Source organism: Solenopsis invicta, chromosome 5 (genome assembly GCF_016802725.1).
Source record: "Solenopsis invicta isolate M01_SB chromosome 5, UNIL_Sinv_3.0, whole genome shotgun sequence".
Lineage (NCBI taxonomy): Eukaryota > Metazoa > Arthropoda > Insecta > Hymenoptera > Formicidae > Solenopsis > Solenopsis invicta.
The window spans coordinates 6,466,206-6,485,024 of NC_052668.1; the positions used below are offsets into that span (position 1 = coordinate 6,466,206).

The following is an 18,819-nucleotide window of genomic DNA, read 5'->3' on the forward strand; positions in this document are numbered from 1 at the left end:
AATAGCCCGAACTTAAATTCAATCGAGCACATTTGAGATGAAATGGAACAACGATTAAGGCGTCGCCAGGAACAGCCGCAAAATTTAGAAGAATTGGGAAAAATTTTAACTGAAATATGGCACAACATTCCGCAAGATTGTATTGCAAGATGTATAAATATGCGAGAACGCTTACAAGCAGTAATTGATCAGAGAGGAAGAAATACACACTATTGAACACTCACGCGCGCGCGCGCGCATACACACACAGCAGAGAAGGTTTGGAGTCATTAAATACTGCAGAAATGACGAACTGCGGGGTCCTTATTTCTGCTGTGATGCACGCACGCACGCACGCACGCACGCGCAGAGTTGTCGCTGATTTGCAGCAAACTGCTGCCAGAAAAAACAGCACTCGCTAGCACCCGTTGGCACTTTCTCCCCACTCATCGGCCTACGTAGAGCAGCCGAGGCGCCGAGTGGGAACTCCTTCTGTCTCTTTCTCTCTCGAGCGGTCTCTCTCCTTCTCGACCTATCCTCTTCTGACTCGAGCGTTCTCTTTCTCTCGTATTACAGGCACAGCTCTTGGCTCATGCTAGGTCGAGAAGGAGAGAGACCGCTCGAAAGAGAGAGAGAGAGAGAGAGAGAGAGAGAGAGAGAGAGAGAGACAGAAGGAGTCCCCACTCGGCGCCTCGGCTGCTCGACGCAGGCCGATGAGTGGGGAGAAAGTGCCAACGGGTGCTATGAAGTGCTGTTCTTTCTGGCAGCGGTGTGCTGCAAATCGGCGCATTAGCGGCAAATCTAGGTGCACATTGGGTAATGCTAATGTCGGCGGTAGACGTCATTTTTCGGAAAAATGTACTGTAAAAAATGTGTTTTTTTGAAGTCTTGTAACTCGGTCAAAAAAAAGCGTAAAAAAATTTGAAAAAAGCATTTTGTAAAAAAAATATCATACTTTATGGCACTTGTATTGGATTTGTCAAGAAAAAATTTTTTATTGAGCTACAAGCTGTTAAAAATACGTAATTATAAGGAAAAAACAGTGTATCTTTTTTGGGGTATAGTACTGAGAAATAAAAAAAATTTTTGAAAACCATTAATAGCATGTTAAAGCTGAAACTTCGAACTGTAAAATGGTTTCTTGATTTTTTTCTACGATGATTTTTCCCGGAGTACAGATATCATTTGTAAAAAATGCAGGTTTAGCTTCAAAGTTGCGTAATTCGGTCAAAAAAAACGTAGAAAAATTTTAAAAAAGGTATTTTGTAGGAAAAATTTTGTAGTTTATGAAACTTTATTTGAATTATTCGAAAAAAATTTGTTGGTCGAGCTGCAAAGTGTCAAAGATACAAAATTGTAAGGAACGAAACAAGGTGTGCTTTTTTACTGCATAAGACAAGGAAGTTAAAAGAATTTTGAAAATCTGCTGGTAGAACGTTAAAGTTGGATCTTCAAAATGCTTTTTTTATTTTTTATCTACGATGATTTTTCACCGAGTTACAGTCATTTGAAAATAGCCTAATTTTTGGTGTCTGGAAAGTGTTCCCTATTTTTTTTTAGTAGTGTATAATGAATACTGATTCGAATAATGAAAAGGCATAAACGTTTCTTAACAGTAATTGCAAAACACGAAACAAATAAACTTGTTGAATATTTGAAAATATCTAAGTTTTTGATTTTAATTGACGAAAGGACCGACACTTCTAATACAAAAATGATGTGCATTCTCGTTCGATTTATATCAACAGTTGACAAAATAGTAACGACACAATTATTAGATTTAATATCTATAGATGCAAAAGATGGTACCGCAGAAACTATTTTTCAAGATTTTAAAAATCTTTTAAAAGAAAAAGCAATTTCTATTAATAATGTTGTTAGAATGGCAAGTGACAACGCTGCTGTAATAATCGATAGTAATAATTCTTTTATGTTGCGGTGAAAATTAAAAATACCGGGCTTTGTAACATTAAATTGCATTTGCCATTCATCCGCGCTTGTATCGAATAAAGTTTGTAAACAGTTACCGCAATCGTGTGAACATTTATAATAATTTGTAGTGTAACAACTTATTTTTTCAACAGTGCGAAAAAATGTGCAATCTTAGACGAGTTCCAAATATTTTTTAATGTGGAAAAAAATAAACTTGTAAAATTATCCAATACTAGATGGCTTGTATTACATAAATGTATCATTCGATTTTTATATAACTGGGAAGTGTTCAAACATTACTTTATGTACTGCATTGCCAAAGAAAAATCAAAATCCGCAGAAATTATTTTAAAGCAATTAAATGGTATTTCATTACAAGCATATCTTTTATTTTTAAAATTTTTATTAGATTTTTTTAATAGTTTTAATGCCCTTTTTCAATTACATAAAATTTTAATTCACAAATTATATAAGCAAAACCAATAACTTATTCGTGAAAATGGTCAAAATTTTTTAAATCCAAATTCTTTAAAAAATAATAATACTTTAAATATAGATGATAATAATAATATTCAAAATCTTAATGATATATACAGGGTGTCCGTCCATAAATGTCCGAGCAAATATCTCGTAACTGGTTGAAGTTAGAAGAAAGTTTAATAAGGAAAATTTACATGGTTTTTAGTCGGCTACAAAATGCACGTAAAGAAATTTTTTTTACTCGTCACCTTTTTGAGTTATGAAGGTCAATGTAGGTTTTTTAAATGGGTACCTATAATTTTTTTTGCATATTTACATAGTAGAGGTAATTTTCAATCAAAATTATATTAGGAAAAAAATTGCTACGACGCATCGTTTACGAGATAATCGGCATGCAAAGTATTAAAGTAATAATTTGGATCGAGTATTGTTGAACAAATTTGGAATATCAAATAGGTTGAGAAAGTAAACATTGTTTTTTCATGAAATATTTATTAACAAATTAATTAAGAAATGGTTCGAAATTGTTACCATCATGATCGATACAGCATTCAACGCGTTTTATAATGTTTCTTATTGTTAACTGCAGCATTTCTGTTGTAATACTTTCAACAGCTCTAGTGATTTTATGTCGTAAATCTTCTTCATTTTCAGGAATAGTTGCATAAACAATATCCTTAATATACCCCCAAAGGAAAAAATCGCAAGGTGTCAAGTCCGGAGATCTCGGTGGCCATCGTACAGGACCATTAGTACCCATCCAACAATTAGGAAATCTATTATTTAAAAAGTTAATTACAGCACGTGTATTGTGTGCTGGAGCACCATCTTGTTGAAAAATAATATTTCGAAAAACTGATAATGGAAGATCGCGTAAATAATCTGAGAAAGTTGTTTGCAAGAATTCCAAGTATTTGTCACCATTAAGATGACCATGGAAAAAGAAAGGTCCAATAATTTTTGTTCCGATGATTCCGCACCATACGTTCACCGAAAATCTGCGTTGGAAACCTTTATCTCTTTTCGCATGTGGATTCACATCGGACCAAGTATGCACGTTATGTCGATTTTCCATACCACAATTGGAAAAACAAGATTCATCAGACCATAATATTTTATTAAGAAAACCAAAGTCAGTGCGATAATTAACTCGAAGCCAGTGGCAGAACATTAATCGGCGATCTGCATCTCCTTCATGTAGCTTGTACTAAATTATCACGAAACGGTTTGAATTTGAATTTTTTTAGTACAGCGTGTACGTAACTTTTCGATAATTCTAAATTACGTGCTACTGTTCTTATGGATGTACGTCTGTTTTCAATAAAACTTAATAGCACACTTGTCTCTTTTTCTTCATCTGTTTTGATTGTACGTCGTTGTCTTGTTAGCGATCCTGTTTGACGCAATTGATCTTCAATTCGTCGAAATGTACGATTATTTGGTATTCTTTGTTCTGGATATTTTTGTTGATAAAGTAATCGTGCTTCATTTTCATTACGCATACTTAAATACCAGATCTCGAGCATATCACACTTTTCCGTAATTGTAAACATTGTTCTCACGCGCTCGTATGTAGACGATTGACTAACAGACTCATACTACCCTGTAATTCATATTACGTGCTATACAAATACTTTATTTACAAATCAAACAGTCGTGTATTTTGAAAAGTTGAAGGTCAGCGATCCTGTTCGATATAACAGACTTCATACGAGCGCGTGAGAACAATGTTTACAATTACGGAAAAGTGTGATATGCTCGAGATGTGGTATTACAACAGAAGTTGGGGGTATATTAAGGATATTGTTTATGCAACTATTCCTGAAAATGAAGAAGATTTACGACATAAAATCACTAGAGCTGTTGAAAGTATTACAACAGAAATGCTGCAGTTAACAATAAGAAACATTATAAAACGCGTTGAATGCTGTATCGATCATGATGGTAACAATTTCGAACCATTTCTTAATTAATTTGTTAATAAATATTTCATGAAAAAACAATGTTTACTTTCTCAACCTATTTGATATTCCAAATTTGTTCAACAATACTCGATCCAAATTATTACTTTAATACTTTGCATGCCGATTATCTCGTAAACGATGCGTCGTAGCAATTTTTTTCCTAATATAATTTTGATTGAAAATTACCTCTACTATGTAAATATGCAAAAAAAATTATAGGTACCCATTTAAAAAACCTACATTGACCTTCATAACTCAAAAAGGTGACGAGTAAAAAAAATTTCTTTACGTGCATTTTGTAGCCGACTAAAAACCATGTAAATTTTCCTTATTAAACTTTCTTCTAACTTCAACCAGTTACGAGCTATTTGCTCGGACATTTATGGACAGACACCCTGTATATATAGTACCGGAATGTAAATGTCTTTTAGCTACATTATCTTTACATCATGCGCGCAAAATTCGTTATAAAATGCTTGGAATTTTACATAACGGCAGTTTGCGAAATATTAAAACGGTTACTAAATAATAATAGCATTTTTAAGCAATTAATGTTTTTAGATTCAAAAATTGCGTTGTATAATGAAGATATGCTAAGAATTAAAGATTTAATTTGTATCGCCACACATATCTAAAATATTAACGTAACAAAATTAGCTTACGAATGGAGGATTATACTCTCTTTTTATAATGATTCCCAAAAAGAAGAGTTAGTTCAATTAAAAATTAATGTTATGTGGCGCAAGATATTCGAGTCTGTAGATTTGAATAATAATAAAGTTTTTCCAATTTTAGAAATATTAGTTTAACGGTTTTTTTGTTTCCACATTTGAATGCTGAAGCCAAAAAAATTATTTTAATTGTAACAGATATAAAAGATAAAAAACGAATTATTAAATAAAACCATTTCTGCGATATGCATAACGTAATTTAGTTCTCAGACCAAAGGCATTAAGTGTTTTAATTTTGAAGTACTTCCGGATCATTTAAAATTACATAATTCTAAAAATGTATATGGAAATAATGCATTTGATGGTTCTTAATATATGTATTACACTTTTATTTTTGCAAAATTAATTAATTTTTCAGAGTCTACTTTTCAGATTTTATAAATATATTAATAAATAAATATTTATTTATATGCAATATTATAAAATTTTTACAAAATTAATAGATTTTTTTCAGTTTTTTTACAGTTCCTTAATGTAATGTTCCTTAATTTTTATTTCCTATCTAATATGCACGTTTAATAACTTAGATTTAAGCCAAATAACGTTAAAAAACAAAAATAAACCAAAGAAAGTTTGTAATAAACCGCCCTGCCGCGTCCCCCTCGCATCGTCCACCGTTCCAAGCTGACCGGTCGAACACCCGCCGGACGCCGAACAGCCGGCGCAAGGCGTCGCATAAACGATTTAAACCCGACGTAGCGCTCGTGAATGCATCCGCGCGTCAAAACCGTTTCCGCGCGTACACGCTCGAGGAGCGGCCGAAGTAGCGGCCGTTACCGAATCTCGAATGGCGGGGATTCCCTCTTCGCCGACCGTACCGTCCGTACCACCGTTACCGCCCCTCCTCGCGAGATTTGGCTATATAAGCGCCGCCGCTTCGTCACTCGTGGCATTCTCTGCTGATTCCTCCTATTCCGCCGATTCCGCCGAGACGGCTTTTTCTGCAGCTTTCCTTGTCCGTTCGTATACAAACTCAAGCGCCTTAGGTTCTGCCAAGCGATCTTGACGAAGAGCACCGATCCGTTCTCCGACTCTACGAGTTCAAGCGCTTTAGACTCCACCGAGAGATCTCGATGGGTCGGAAATGCCTCGACCCGCTCTACCGTTCCATCGGCATCGACTCACGACAAGGGGTGTGGAGTTCCGTGCCTCTACCAAAAGATTTTGGCGTGAGTCGTTGCTACCGCCGCATAACATCGCGGTATTAACCGCAGCGCGTCGCGATCGTCTTAGCCTAGTACAGTTGTACTGCGCGCGCGAAGCCCGGGGCCACGGCCTTCAGCAAGGCCACGACACCGACTCGTAAACAGAGATTCCGAATTCCGAGAAACTTGGCTCGAAATCCCTCGCATGTAAATAATTCGCGATTCGTAGTCCGTCCGCGTGTAGATACCGCATCCGTCCGTCCGAGCATGATTATTTCCATTTTTGTTCGTCCGTGCGTTATTTTTCCGTTTGTCCGTCCACGCGTAGATTTAAGTTGCACGTTACGTCCGTCCGCGCATCGCCGCTATTTGTCCGTCCGCGCGCCGCGTCCGCAAACGCTACTCTGTATACTTTATTACGCATTTAATAAACGACATTCTTGTGTTCACTACCAAACACGCGTTTAGTTCTCTTGGCGACCTATCCGCGTCCTCGCCTGTCGAAGTCACACCGCCCCGTGCGCGGAAGTCAGGTCGTTACAAGTTTATTTTTGTTTTTTAAATATAATATTATATATTTATTAAATATTGTATATATTTATTTATCGTTTTTGTAATGTAAATATTTATTTTATTGTAATAGCTTAAATAATGATTTTATTGTAAAGAAAGTTATTTTTATACAATTAATATACAGGAATACTGGTGAGGTTTTTGGGCAGTTTTTCCTTATCCACAGTAACAAATGTTGGTATTCCTTATTTCTACCAAGTAAAATTTCTTTTCAAATAAAACAAGACGAGCTAAAGAGCCGTGCTGGATGTTGTGCGCCAAAAACAAACAAATGCCAAATAAATGTAAACGTTTCGACCTTTAATCATCGATCTTCTTCAGTACAAGAACTTAGATTCTGTAACAACAAGCATTTTAAATTACATTAAGATTACAAATCTCATCACAAATTAACGCATTAAATTAGTTGACAAATAAAAATCTCTTACTGAATATGAAAATGCGACATCCGCTTACAAAATTCGCGATGTGTCGGAAACGCCGTAGTCTAAATGATAATCTCAAGAACCGTGAATAGATATGGTTTTCGGAATATGATCTGGTAAAAACAGAACAAAATGCAACATAAAGAGAATAAGCAAAGACTAAAAGGGGGAACAACTACAAATAATTCAGAAACAAAAAGTGTCAACAAGTCAAATTTATAAAACAAACAGACGAGAACAAAAAGTAATGAAAAGTAGAAAACTGTACAAGTCAAGTAATAAAATTGTAAAAAAAAAAGTATAATAAAGTGAAATCTGTACAAGTCAAAATCATAAAATTGTAAAAAGGAATATGAATGGTAAAAAAATTGTAAAAATATTAGTATATATCATACCTATGAGTTCCGAAAACTACATCTTGTAAGAGGTTGATAAGAATGTCACAACATGAGTGAGAAACGAAAGCGAAAGAGAAATGTCAGAAACAGAAGGATAGGACTGGAGAGAAGGAAGGGATAAGACGTTAAGGAGGGGAAATTCGTTCGAGAATCGGAAGATACGCGTCAGGAAGAAGTTCGGTATCGCTCTGCTTGTTGAATTCTTTTGGTTGTTTTTTGATATGCAAAATTTCAGATATTGATCTTTTTACAAAAGATGGTTCTTTGTCTAAAATTTCTACGTTCTCCCAATCAAAATCGTGGTTATTCTCGATATGATGTTTCGAAATAACCGAGGGAGAACAAGCTTTTCTAATATCTGCTTTGTGTTCAGAGACTCTCGTTTTTAACTGACGTTTTGTCTGTCCCACGTAAGAAAACTCGCAATCTCTACAATTGATTTTATAAACTACGTCATTACACGATAGTCAATATGATCTTTTCCCGTGGTTATAAACTTATTAAGCTTATATGGGACTGTGAAGACTACATTGCAGTCATACTTACTAGGAAACGACAAAAATTTCTTGGATACCGAATTGACGTAAGGAATCGTGAAATACCTTGTCGCATTCTTATTTGCTTCCTCAGTGTCATTTTTATGGAAAAGATATTTTAGCCTAAGTTGGATCATGGTAAATATGAAATTTAATGGGTAATTGTTGTCAAGTAAAATGTTAACCAAAAGGGTGAAATTCTTTTGATGAAACTTTGGGTGTGATAATAAAATAATTGTTTTTAATTTTTTAATTTACGCGAACGTTACAATGCGTTATCGAGATTGTGTACCGTCGGTGCCTAAATTTTTTACTTTTATTAAAATTTATTTTGGTATCCAAACATGCTTTCTTCTTAACAAATTTATCAAATTGAATAAATCTTTGATAGCTTTACACATACGAATACGATTCATTAGAGCATGTTTAAAACACGATTTAACGCTGACACACTTGAAGATATATAGACAACACTCACAAATTGTTTAATATCCTACCTCCACTGATCAAAAATAAGTTTTTAACATATCAAGAAAAAAGGAACGGTTGGTTGTGGCCAATAGATTCTACTTTTTTCAAACTTAACAACATTATTTATAAACAATTCTTTGGTTTACCAATGGGATTCCCGCTGTCACCTGTTTTAGCTGATTTGGTCATGCAAGATTTGGAGTGCACTGTGATAAAAAACCTTCCGTTCTACCTACCGTTTTACCTCAGATACGTAGATGATATCATATTGGTTGCGCCCGAATACTCATTACCTTGTATTCTTGACACGTTCAATTCTGTGTATGACCGCTTACAATTCACATTGGAGACGGAAAAAGAGGACAAAATTAATTTTCTTGATGCGTTATTGATTAAATGTAACAATGTAATTATTTTCGATCAGTATTGTAAACCCACCTTTTTGGGAAGAAACCTCAATTTCTTTTTGTACCACCCGTTATGTCATAAAAAGGGCATTATTTTTGGTATGGTTGATAGAGTTATTTTATTATCACACCCAAAGTTTCAACAAAAGAATTTTACCCTTTTGGTTAACATTTTACTTGACAACAATTACCCATTAAATTTCATATTTACCATGATCCAACTTAGGCTAAAATATCTTTTCCATAAAAATGACACTGAGGAAGCAAATAAGAATGCGACAAGGTATTTCACGATTCCTTACGTCAATTCGGTATCCAAGAAATTTTTGTCCTTTCCTAGTAAGTATGACTGCAATGTAGTCTTCACAATCCCATATAAGCTTAATAAGTTTATAACCACGGGAAAAGATCATATCGTGTAATGACGTAGTTTATAAAATCAATTGTAGAGATTGCGAGTCTTCTTATGTGGGACAGACAAAACGTCAGTTAAAAACGAGAGTCTCTGAATACAAAGCAGATATTAGAAAAACTTATTCTCCCTCAGTTATTGTTGAGGCAGTAACAACAAACGTACTGCACGACAGCGCGTAGTTCCAGGGCGCACGCGATACAGCGCGCGGACACTTCCGGATCTATATCGAGTCCCGCATCTTCACACTCTATGGTCTCTACCAGTTTCCCGCCGATACACTTCACTTCTCTGTATCCGCTCACATCGCATAATCGCTATACTGAAATACACGTGTTGTTAACTCAATTCGCTTCACGATTCACTACCTGCCCCAACAGGTTATGGGCCTAGGCCGCGTGCCGGAAAAGCGAACATGTGAGTATAGACATTTTTCTTTCTTTTTTGTGCGTAAAGCGTGGGAAGCGCGAGCAAAAAGGCGCCGGGCGCTGAACATTGAGGTTAAGTGAAATCAAAGCACGGCAAGGGCAAGATGAACTCGAACGTCGTTAGAATCGAAACTTTAAACTGCAATAATTATGATACATGGAAGCTTTAGATGCAGGTACTCTTAATTAAAAACGACGCATGGGGTTATGTAAACGGCGACATTGTGAAACCCGAACCCGCTGGAAATAATGCTGCCGCAATCGTTGTTTGGACAACAGCCCATCTGAATTGAAACAAATTATAGAATGTGACACTTTAAGAGAGATATGGCTCAAGCTCGAGAGAATTTATCAATCCAAGGGGCCAGCAAGGAAAGTCACCTTCTTCAAGCAGCTACTGCTTCAACGCATGAGCGACGGAGGAGATGTGAAGGACCATTTAGGTAAATTCTTTGATGCCGTCGATAAGCTAGAAGAAATGGAGGTAAAAATAGATAACGATCTGTCATCAATAATGTTGTTATATAGCTTACCTGAAAAATTCGAGAACTTCAGATGCGCCATTGAGTCGAGAGACTCACTGCCAGCTCCTGAGGCACTAAGGATAAAAATTACGGAGGAGTGTGAAGCGCGTTTAAACGAAGCACGGAGTACAAACCAAGCCCTGTATTCGACAAAAGGTCATCCTTTATTCAGGAAACCTAGAAAAGAAGTAAACGGTAAACGTTTATTCAGGAAACCTAGAAAAGAAGGATGGAAGTCCAAGTCAAGCAAAGGCACAAGCAGCGAGCCATTCAAATACAAATGTCACAAGTGCCATAAACCCGGTCATAAGGCAATTGATTGCAGCGAGAAAAAAAAGTCAACGAGGAAAAGAAGGCCGAAGATCTGAGTCTCTACATCAACGAAGCACTACATACTTCGGAAGGAGAATCATCTCGTTGGTGTCTGGAGCTACATCACACTTATGTAACGACTCAAAATTAGAAGAAGGAAGAGTCGGACAAGTAAACATAATGACAGCTCCACCACCATCGAAGCTAGAAGAACGGCGGAAATATACGGCAATAGTTTGGGTAAAGTCACAAAAATTTCCCTTAACACTCTATTCGTACCAGAACTTTGTACCAATCTAATGTCTGTTTCGAAAATCACCGACAAGGGAGTTTTAGTTCTATTCAAAAAGAACAAAGCAGAACGGATTAGATAAGGATGGCAACGTGAAAATGACCGCGAGTCGAGTAGGAGATCTCTACTATATCAACGAACATCGCGAACGGCAGAAAGTCAGCCGTCGCCAACGCCGCTCACGTATTACACAAATCAAAATTGTAGAAATATGGCACAAACAAATGGATCATTTAAACTCAAAAGACTTAATCACTGCAAGCAACAACAGAGCGCTGGAAGGTATCAACATCAAGAAATCAGACAAAGAAAAGGAATGCGAAACTTGTCTAAAAGGGAAGATGACAAGGCTACCCTTGTCAATCCTCCGTCAATCCTTGTAAGGAGCTAAATGTTCTGGAAATTATTCACTCAGATGTGTGAGGACTAATACGCCACGAATCTATAGGCAAAGCAAAATATGTCACCATATTTATAGACGAATCAACCCGCTGGTGCAAAGTATGCTTTCTCAAAACGAAAGACGAGTATTCGACGCTTTCAAAGAAGTCAAAGCAATATTTGAGAATCTCAAAAAAAAGAAAATTAAATTCCTACAAAGTGACAACGGAGGAGAGTACGTAAATCGAAAATTCAATGATCTGCTCAAGAACTCCGGAATTCAAAGAAAGTTATCAATACCATATCATCCCAAACAGAACGGATTAGTCGAACAAAAGAATCGCACCTTACTCGATACCGCCCGCTGTTTGTTAATCGAAGTCAAGTTGCCACCACACTTTTGGGCTGAAGCCATAAATATAGCCAACTATTTACGCAACCGCAGTCCAACGAAGTGCTTAGAATGGAAGACTCCATATGAAGCTTGATACAGAAATTTTCCAAATGTGAGCCACCTGAAGGAGTTTGGTTGCAAAGTGTTCTACGTTGATACAGCTGTAAGAAAAAACAAATTAGAAGCCCGATCAAAGGAGGGTATACTCATGGGCTACTCAGAAATCTCTAAAAGATACAGAGTATGGACAACGGCGAACAGAACGGTTGAGATAACTCGTGATCTCAAATTTATAGAAAGACACAATAACGCTCAAAAGAATCCCGAAGAATTAATTTAAGAAAATGAAATAAGTGAGATCAACTCTGAACCATCAACCGTAAAAATCAAAATTTGGAACGATCCTCCATCAGAGGACGACGAAAACGCTGAAAACGACGTAAACGCTGCAGCCACGGAAGACAGACAAGAAATCGGAAGACGCGAAAGCGGAAGATCTTGAATTGTGAGAACTGGTGGAAGAGGTCGCCCCAGAAAACAGTACCAAGTCAATCAGGAAATACAAGATGACGAAGCGGTTCAAATCATTGAAGAGAAAGATATGACTTTATTGTCAGAAGTCCCAATCAGAGAAGCAATCTCAAGTCCTGACACAGAAGAATGGCTGAACGCGATGGCTGATGAGATAATATCCATAATTAAAAACGATACCTGGAAATTCACGGAACGTCCGAAGAACAAGACCGTCATAGGTAGCCGCTTTGTTCTTCGCAATAAAATAAATCTGGATGGCACAATTTAGAAAAGGAAAGCTTGCTTAGTCGCCCAAGGGTTTCTACAGAAATCCGGAGTACATTTTAACGAGACTTTTTCACCAGTAGTCAGACTAAGCTTAGTGAGAATAATTGTTGCCGCGGCTGTTAAACTCAAAATGAAAATTCGTTAACTCGATGTGTCAACGGCATATCTGAACGGCGAACTTAAAGAAGAGACATTCATGGAAGTTCCAAAATTTCTAAAACAAACACTGGAACGTATTTGCCTAACAAAATCGACTGATCCTGATATTCGAATAAAAGCAAGAGATATGTTAGAAGAACTAAAACACGGTGACCAGGTTTGCTTTTTGAGAAAAGCACTTTACGAACTCAAACAGGCTGGAAGAGCCTGGAACACAAAACTCAACGCAGTCCTTAAAGAAATTGGAGCCAAACCTCTCAATGTCGATCCATGCGTATACAAACTGAAACGAAAGGAAACCAAAGCATTTCTGGTGACATACGTCGACGACATCCTGATTGCAGCGGACTCCGACAACCTTACCGACGAAATTATTCGGGAACTACGCCAACACTTCAAGATAATAGACCTAGGTGAAGTACATCACTATCTTGGACTGGAATTCCGTCTGAACGGAGATGGCATGCACATAAATCAAAGGAACTACATTAATGGGCTGATCAAGAAATATGGTATGCTTGACTGCAAACCCGTCGGAACCCCTCTGGATCCAAGTATCAAACTAAGCAAATCAGAGGGAGGAAACAGTAAAGATAACAAATTACCGTTCAGAGAGCTGGTGAGAGCCCTCAATTACCTATCAGTTGCTACACGAACTGGCATCAGTTTCGTCTGCAGCTACCTGGGCCAATTCAACAACAGTTACGACTGAACCCACAAATTTGGCAGACAGAAAATCCTATACTGGAACTTGCTTTATGTGGAATAAAGGACCTGTCACTTGGAACGCAAGAAAGCAACGAAGTGTTGCTTTATCTAAAAATGAATCAGAGTACATGGGGCTATTTGACGCATCCAAGAAAGCCATATATCTTCGTGGATTTCTTGAGGAACTGGAAATGAGGATCGTCGAGCCTACTCCTATATTCAACGACAACCAGGGCGCGATCAAGCTCGCCGGAAACCCCGTGTACCATGCGCGAAGCAAACACATTGACGTGAGGTATCACTTTGTACGTGAGTCTTTAACAAATGGTCTGATTTCAGTGAACTACGTTCCCACCGATCAAATGTTAGCGGACATTCTCACAAAGAAACTCAACAAAAACAAGCATCTACACCTTACGGAACTACTGAACTTGAGGCCCTGTCGCATCAGTCCAAGGGGAGGTGTTGAGGCAGTAACAACGAACGTACTGCACGACAGCGCGTAGTTCTACGGTGCACGCGATACAGCGCGTGGACACTTCCGGATCTATATATCGAGTCCCGCATTTTCGATCACACTCTATGGTCTTTACCGGTTTCCCGCCGATACACTTCACTTCTCTGTATCCGCTCACATCGCACAATCGCTATACTGAAATACACGTGTTGTTAACTCAATTCGCTTCACGATTCACTACCTGCCCCAACACTTATTTCGAAACATTGTATCGATAATAACCACGATTTTGATTGGGAAAACGTAGAAATTTTAGACAAAGAACCATCTTTTGTAAAAAGATCAATATCTGAAATGTTGCATATCAAAAAACAACCAAAAGAACTCAACGAACAGAGCGATACCGAACTTCTCCCTGACGCGTATCTCCCGATTCTCGAACGGATTTCCCCTCCTTAACGTCTTATCTCTTCCTTCTCTTTACTCCTATCCTTCTGTTTCTGACATTTCTCTTTTGCTTTCGTTTCTCACTCATATTGTGACATTCTTATCAACCTCTTACAAGATGTAGTTTTCGGAACTCATAGGTATGATATATACTAATATTTTTACAATTTTTTTACCATTCATATTCCTTTTTACAATTTTATGACTTTGACTTGTACAGATTTCACTTTATTTTATTTTTTCTTTTTTACAATTTTATTACTTGACTTGTACAGCTTTCTACTTTTCATTACTTTTTGTTTTCGTTTGTTTGTTTTATAAATTTGACTTGTTGACACTTTTTGTTTCTGAATTATTTGTAGTTGTTCCCCCTTTTAGTCTTTACTTATTCTCTTTATGTTGCATTTTGTTCTATTTTTACCAGATCATATTCCGAAAACGATATCTATTCACGGTTCTTGAGATTATCATTTAGACTACGGCGTTCCCGACACATCACGAATTTTGTAAACGGATGTCGCATTTTTATATTCGGTAAGAGATTTTTATTTGTCAACTAATTTAATGCGTTAATTTGTGATGAGATTTGTAATCTTAATGTAATTTAAAATGCTTGTTGTTACAGAATCTAAGTTCTTGTACTGAAGAAGACCGATGATTAAAGTTCGAAACGTTCACATTTATTTGGCATTTGTTTGTTTTTGGCGCACAACATCCAGCACGGTTTCTTAGCTCGTGTTATTTTATTTAAATTATTATTCATAAGAGCCTTGAAATTGTATTTGTTCTTAATTTTTAAAACTTTTTTTGTTATAAAAATATATTATATTAAAATTATTGGTAAACCTTTACAAAAGGGGAGCAGCCTCTGACGACCTTGACCTTGACATATGTTATTAATGGCAAAGTACTGTGTGACATACACAAGGTTTTAAGTAATGCTCACTTTTTATTTAAAAAATATCATTACAGAAAGAAAAAAACAGTTTTTTTTACTTATTTCGGAAAATATTTATTTTACAAAAAAATGTGTCAAACAAAAAATAAAGCTAGTAATAAGATCTATAAAGAAGGTCATATACATATTTTACCTAATTTCAATGCTTTCGTCGTTATTGTAGAAAAACTGTTTTGCGTCGAAAAGGTTTTCGATGCAAAATAGTTTTTCTACAATATACAGAGAACGCGTGGGCGGGGGAGGGGCTCTGCCCCTCCCCTTACACCTTCTCACGGTATTTTTTCTAACCCAACCCACTTTGTCTCAGGTCCACTAATGACGGGGTGGGTGCGGGCGGGGGTGGGCAATAATTTAAAATCTAATATCGCATCGTTAATTATATATTCTTGGTTAACTTACAATTAAAATAGGGTTAGGTTGGGTTAGAAAAAATACCGAGAGGGGTGCGGGGGGAGAGGCGAAGCCCCACCTCCGCCTCTACTTTTCACACCAAACTACTAAAAATTAAAAAAAAATTATTTTAAAACAGTTTTTCTACTATAACAACTAAAGTATTAAAGTTAGATAAAAATGTATATAACCTTCTTTATAGATCTTATTACTAGCTTCATTTTTTGTTTGACATATTTTTTCGTAAAATGAATATTTAGTGAAATAATTAAGAAAAACTATTTTTTTTCTGTAATATTTTTTTAATAAGAAGTGAGCATTACTCAAAACCTTTTGTATGTCACTCAGTACCTTCCCATTGATAACATATGTCAAGTTCAAGTTTGTCAGAGGCTACTCCCCTTTTGTAAAAGTTTACCAAATTATTTTACCTTTTTTGTTCATTCCTTACAGATTTATTAATATTATTTAAAACTACTTAATAAGGATACTCATCAATACCTTTATTTAATGGAAATAAATATTTTTCTAATCTTGAATTTACTGCGCATGCGCCAAAATTTCATCCCATCTGAGAACACTGCTATAAGTGTAATCGCCGAGTAACGCTACCCCACGCCAAGTGCGCTTGATGGAGGCACGGAACACGGTACCCCCTTATGTCTGGTAGCACCGAATTCGGGAAGTGGTAACGGATTGTTTTTTCGTCAAGTGGCTTGACGGGCCCAAGCTATTTTGAGCCTGTTGTAGCGGCGAGGATGTCGAAATGAAGCAGATCGGATCGGTTTCGGGAAGTCGAGAGTCAAGTGGCTTGAAAGAGACCGAGTCGCTCGATCTCTTTCTCGACCTGGAGATCTTCTGCACAGCAAGCCGGTCAGAAGCGGAAAAGGCGATTTTTCTCGGCAATTGCAGCCTTTATATATTCAAGAATCGAAAGGAGGAGATATTCGGCAAGCGGGACGGTCCAGCAGCATCCCCCGCCACTCGATCTTGAGCATCTCGGGACGGATTGCGCGCGTGCGTGGCAGTAGACGGCGACGAAACGAGAGCGCGTGCGCGCGGAGATACGAGACGCACGAATGCATTCAAATGTTCGTTCGCTTGGACCTTGAAAAGTTTACTAGGCGCTATGCGCCAATATTTGCCGTCTGGCGGGTGTTTGGCTGGACGGCTTGGACGATGGATGGTCCGAGAGGGGGGGGGGGAGTGTCGGAAGGCAGTTTGTTACACATAACATGGTCATATAAATACAGCTAATAATGTAGTAGCAAACGCTTCTCTGTGTCAAAAACGTGAACTCGACAAGATTGATGATGAAGGTGTTTCTTACATGTAAAACGTTGAAATTTGGCCTTTGCGTCGCAATATATCTTCGCTCATAGGACACGGAGAAAAAAAATAAGAACACTTTTATATATGCAATTTTCTCCAAACTATCGATTGAAACTACTTAGAACTTAATCAGTTCAGCCGTAAATGAGATCTGATAATCTCGTACGCTTGAAAGTCGCCTACTCGCGTAAAGAGAGGCGCGTTACTCGGCACCGAATCGCAACTGCGCCTCTAGATATCCAGGAATCTAATTGTACCGCAGATTAGGAATCAGCAGGAAAAAGATGACGAAATCAAAGCGTTAATGGAGCTGGAAAGATAAGCCTCCTGACAATTATCATGTTAAGTATTATTAGTCTTCTTTATAAATTTCAAGATGGTCGCGATTTCCTCGTTGTACTTAAAGCGTTAGAATTAGAGATTATTCGGATAACACACGAAAAGGGATATCTTGACGAATATAATCGTTCAAGTTTCAATATAAAATACGAGGTGTGTTCAAAAAGTATCGCGAATTTTGAATTTTCGCGGGTTACGTATATTCGAATTTCGATCTTTTTGTGGCGTTATGTTGGTACTCATGTCTCTCACTTATGCCGACAAGCTCGGCCATTTTGAATGTTCACTTAATTGTTGACAGCTGCTTTGCTTGCACGTGTTTTGGATCGTCTTCGATTTTTACCTATTCAAAAAAATGGATCAAAGAACCTGTATCAAATTTTGTGTGAAAAACGAAATTAAGTGCGCGGATGCATTCCGAATGTTGACTGTGGCATACGGAGAAGCTACCTTGGACCGAAGCAACGTTTATCGGTGGTACAAAATGTTCTCAGAAGGCCGAGAAGATGTGAACGACGAAGAGCGTGCCGGACGCCCGAGCACTTCAACAACAGACGAAAAAATTAATGAAGTGGAGAAAATGGTATTGGCCAATCGTCGAATCACCGTTAGAGAAGTTGCTGAGGACCTAAACATATCGATTGGCTCGTGCCATTCGATTTTTATCAATGATTTGGGCATGAGACGGGTCGCCGCGAAATTCGTACCAAAATTGCTCAATTGCGACCAAAAACAGCATCGCATGAACATTGCTAATGAGATGTTGGACTCTGCCCGCGACGACCCAAATTTGCTCCAGAGGGTCATAACTGGTGACGAATCGTGGGTTTATGGTTATGACGTGGAAACCAAAGCTCAATCATCTCAATGGAAGCTGCCGCACGAACCAAGACCGAAAAAAGCGCGCCAAGTTCGGTCGAATGTGAAAGTTTTGCTGACAGTTTTCTTCGATTGCAGGGGCGTGGTGCATCATGAGTTCTTGCCACAGGGTAGAACGGTCAATAAGGAATATTACCTGCAAGTTATGCGCAATTTGCGCGAAGCAATCCGCCAGAAACGCCCGGATTTGTGGAAGAACAAAAATTGGCTTTTGCACCACGATAACGCCCCTGCTCACACATCGTTGCTTGTGCGCGACTTTTTGGCCAAAAACAACACACTAATGATGCCGCAGCCACCGTATTCCCCAGATCTGGCCCCCTGTGACTTTTTCTTGTTCCCTAAACTGAAGAGGCCCATGAAAGGACGACGTTACGCTACGCTTGACGAGATAAAGACGGCATCGAAGGAGGAGCTGAACAAGATAAAAAAAAATGATTTTTTGAAGTGCTTCGAAGATTGGAAAAACCGTTGGCACAAGTGTATAATATCTCATGGGGATTACTTTGAAGGGGACAAAATAGATATTCATGAATAAATAAATAATTTTTGAAAAAACACAAAA

The 18,819-nt window shown here is 37.7% G+C and overlaps 1 protein-coding gene across 12 annotated transcripts in view; it reads right to left on the reverse strand.

Annotated features, from left to right (window-relative positions):
* The window catches only part of LOC105199486 (bone morphogenetic protein 1), an 899,375-nt gene that overhangs the window by 316,049 nt on the left and 564,507 nt on the right, over positions 1 to 18,819 (reverse strand). Inside the window, exons 18-19 of one of the 12 annotated variants that reach the window (XR_005574952.1) lie at positions 10,415 to 10,582; positions 9,098 to 10,350 (exon numbers count right to left, since the gene is read on the reverse strand). The exons of 10 other annotated variants lie outside the window; for them this stretch is intronic. Coding sequence is in view for 1 of the 2 variants with exons in the window: in XM_039450096.1 (XP_039306030.1) it covers positions 10,563 to 10,582 (20 nt within the window). In the remaining variant the exon portion in view is untranslated. Of the gene's footprint in view, positions 1 to 9,097; positions 10,583 to 18,819 lie in introns of those variants that run through there. One more of the 12 variants, XM_039450096.1, reaches the window with a different exon arrangement.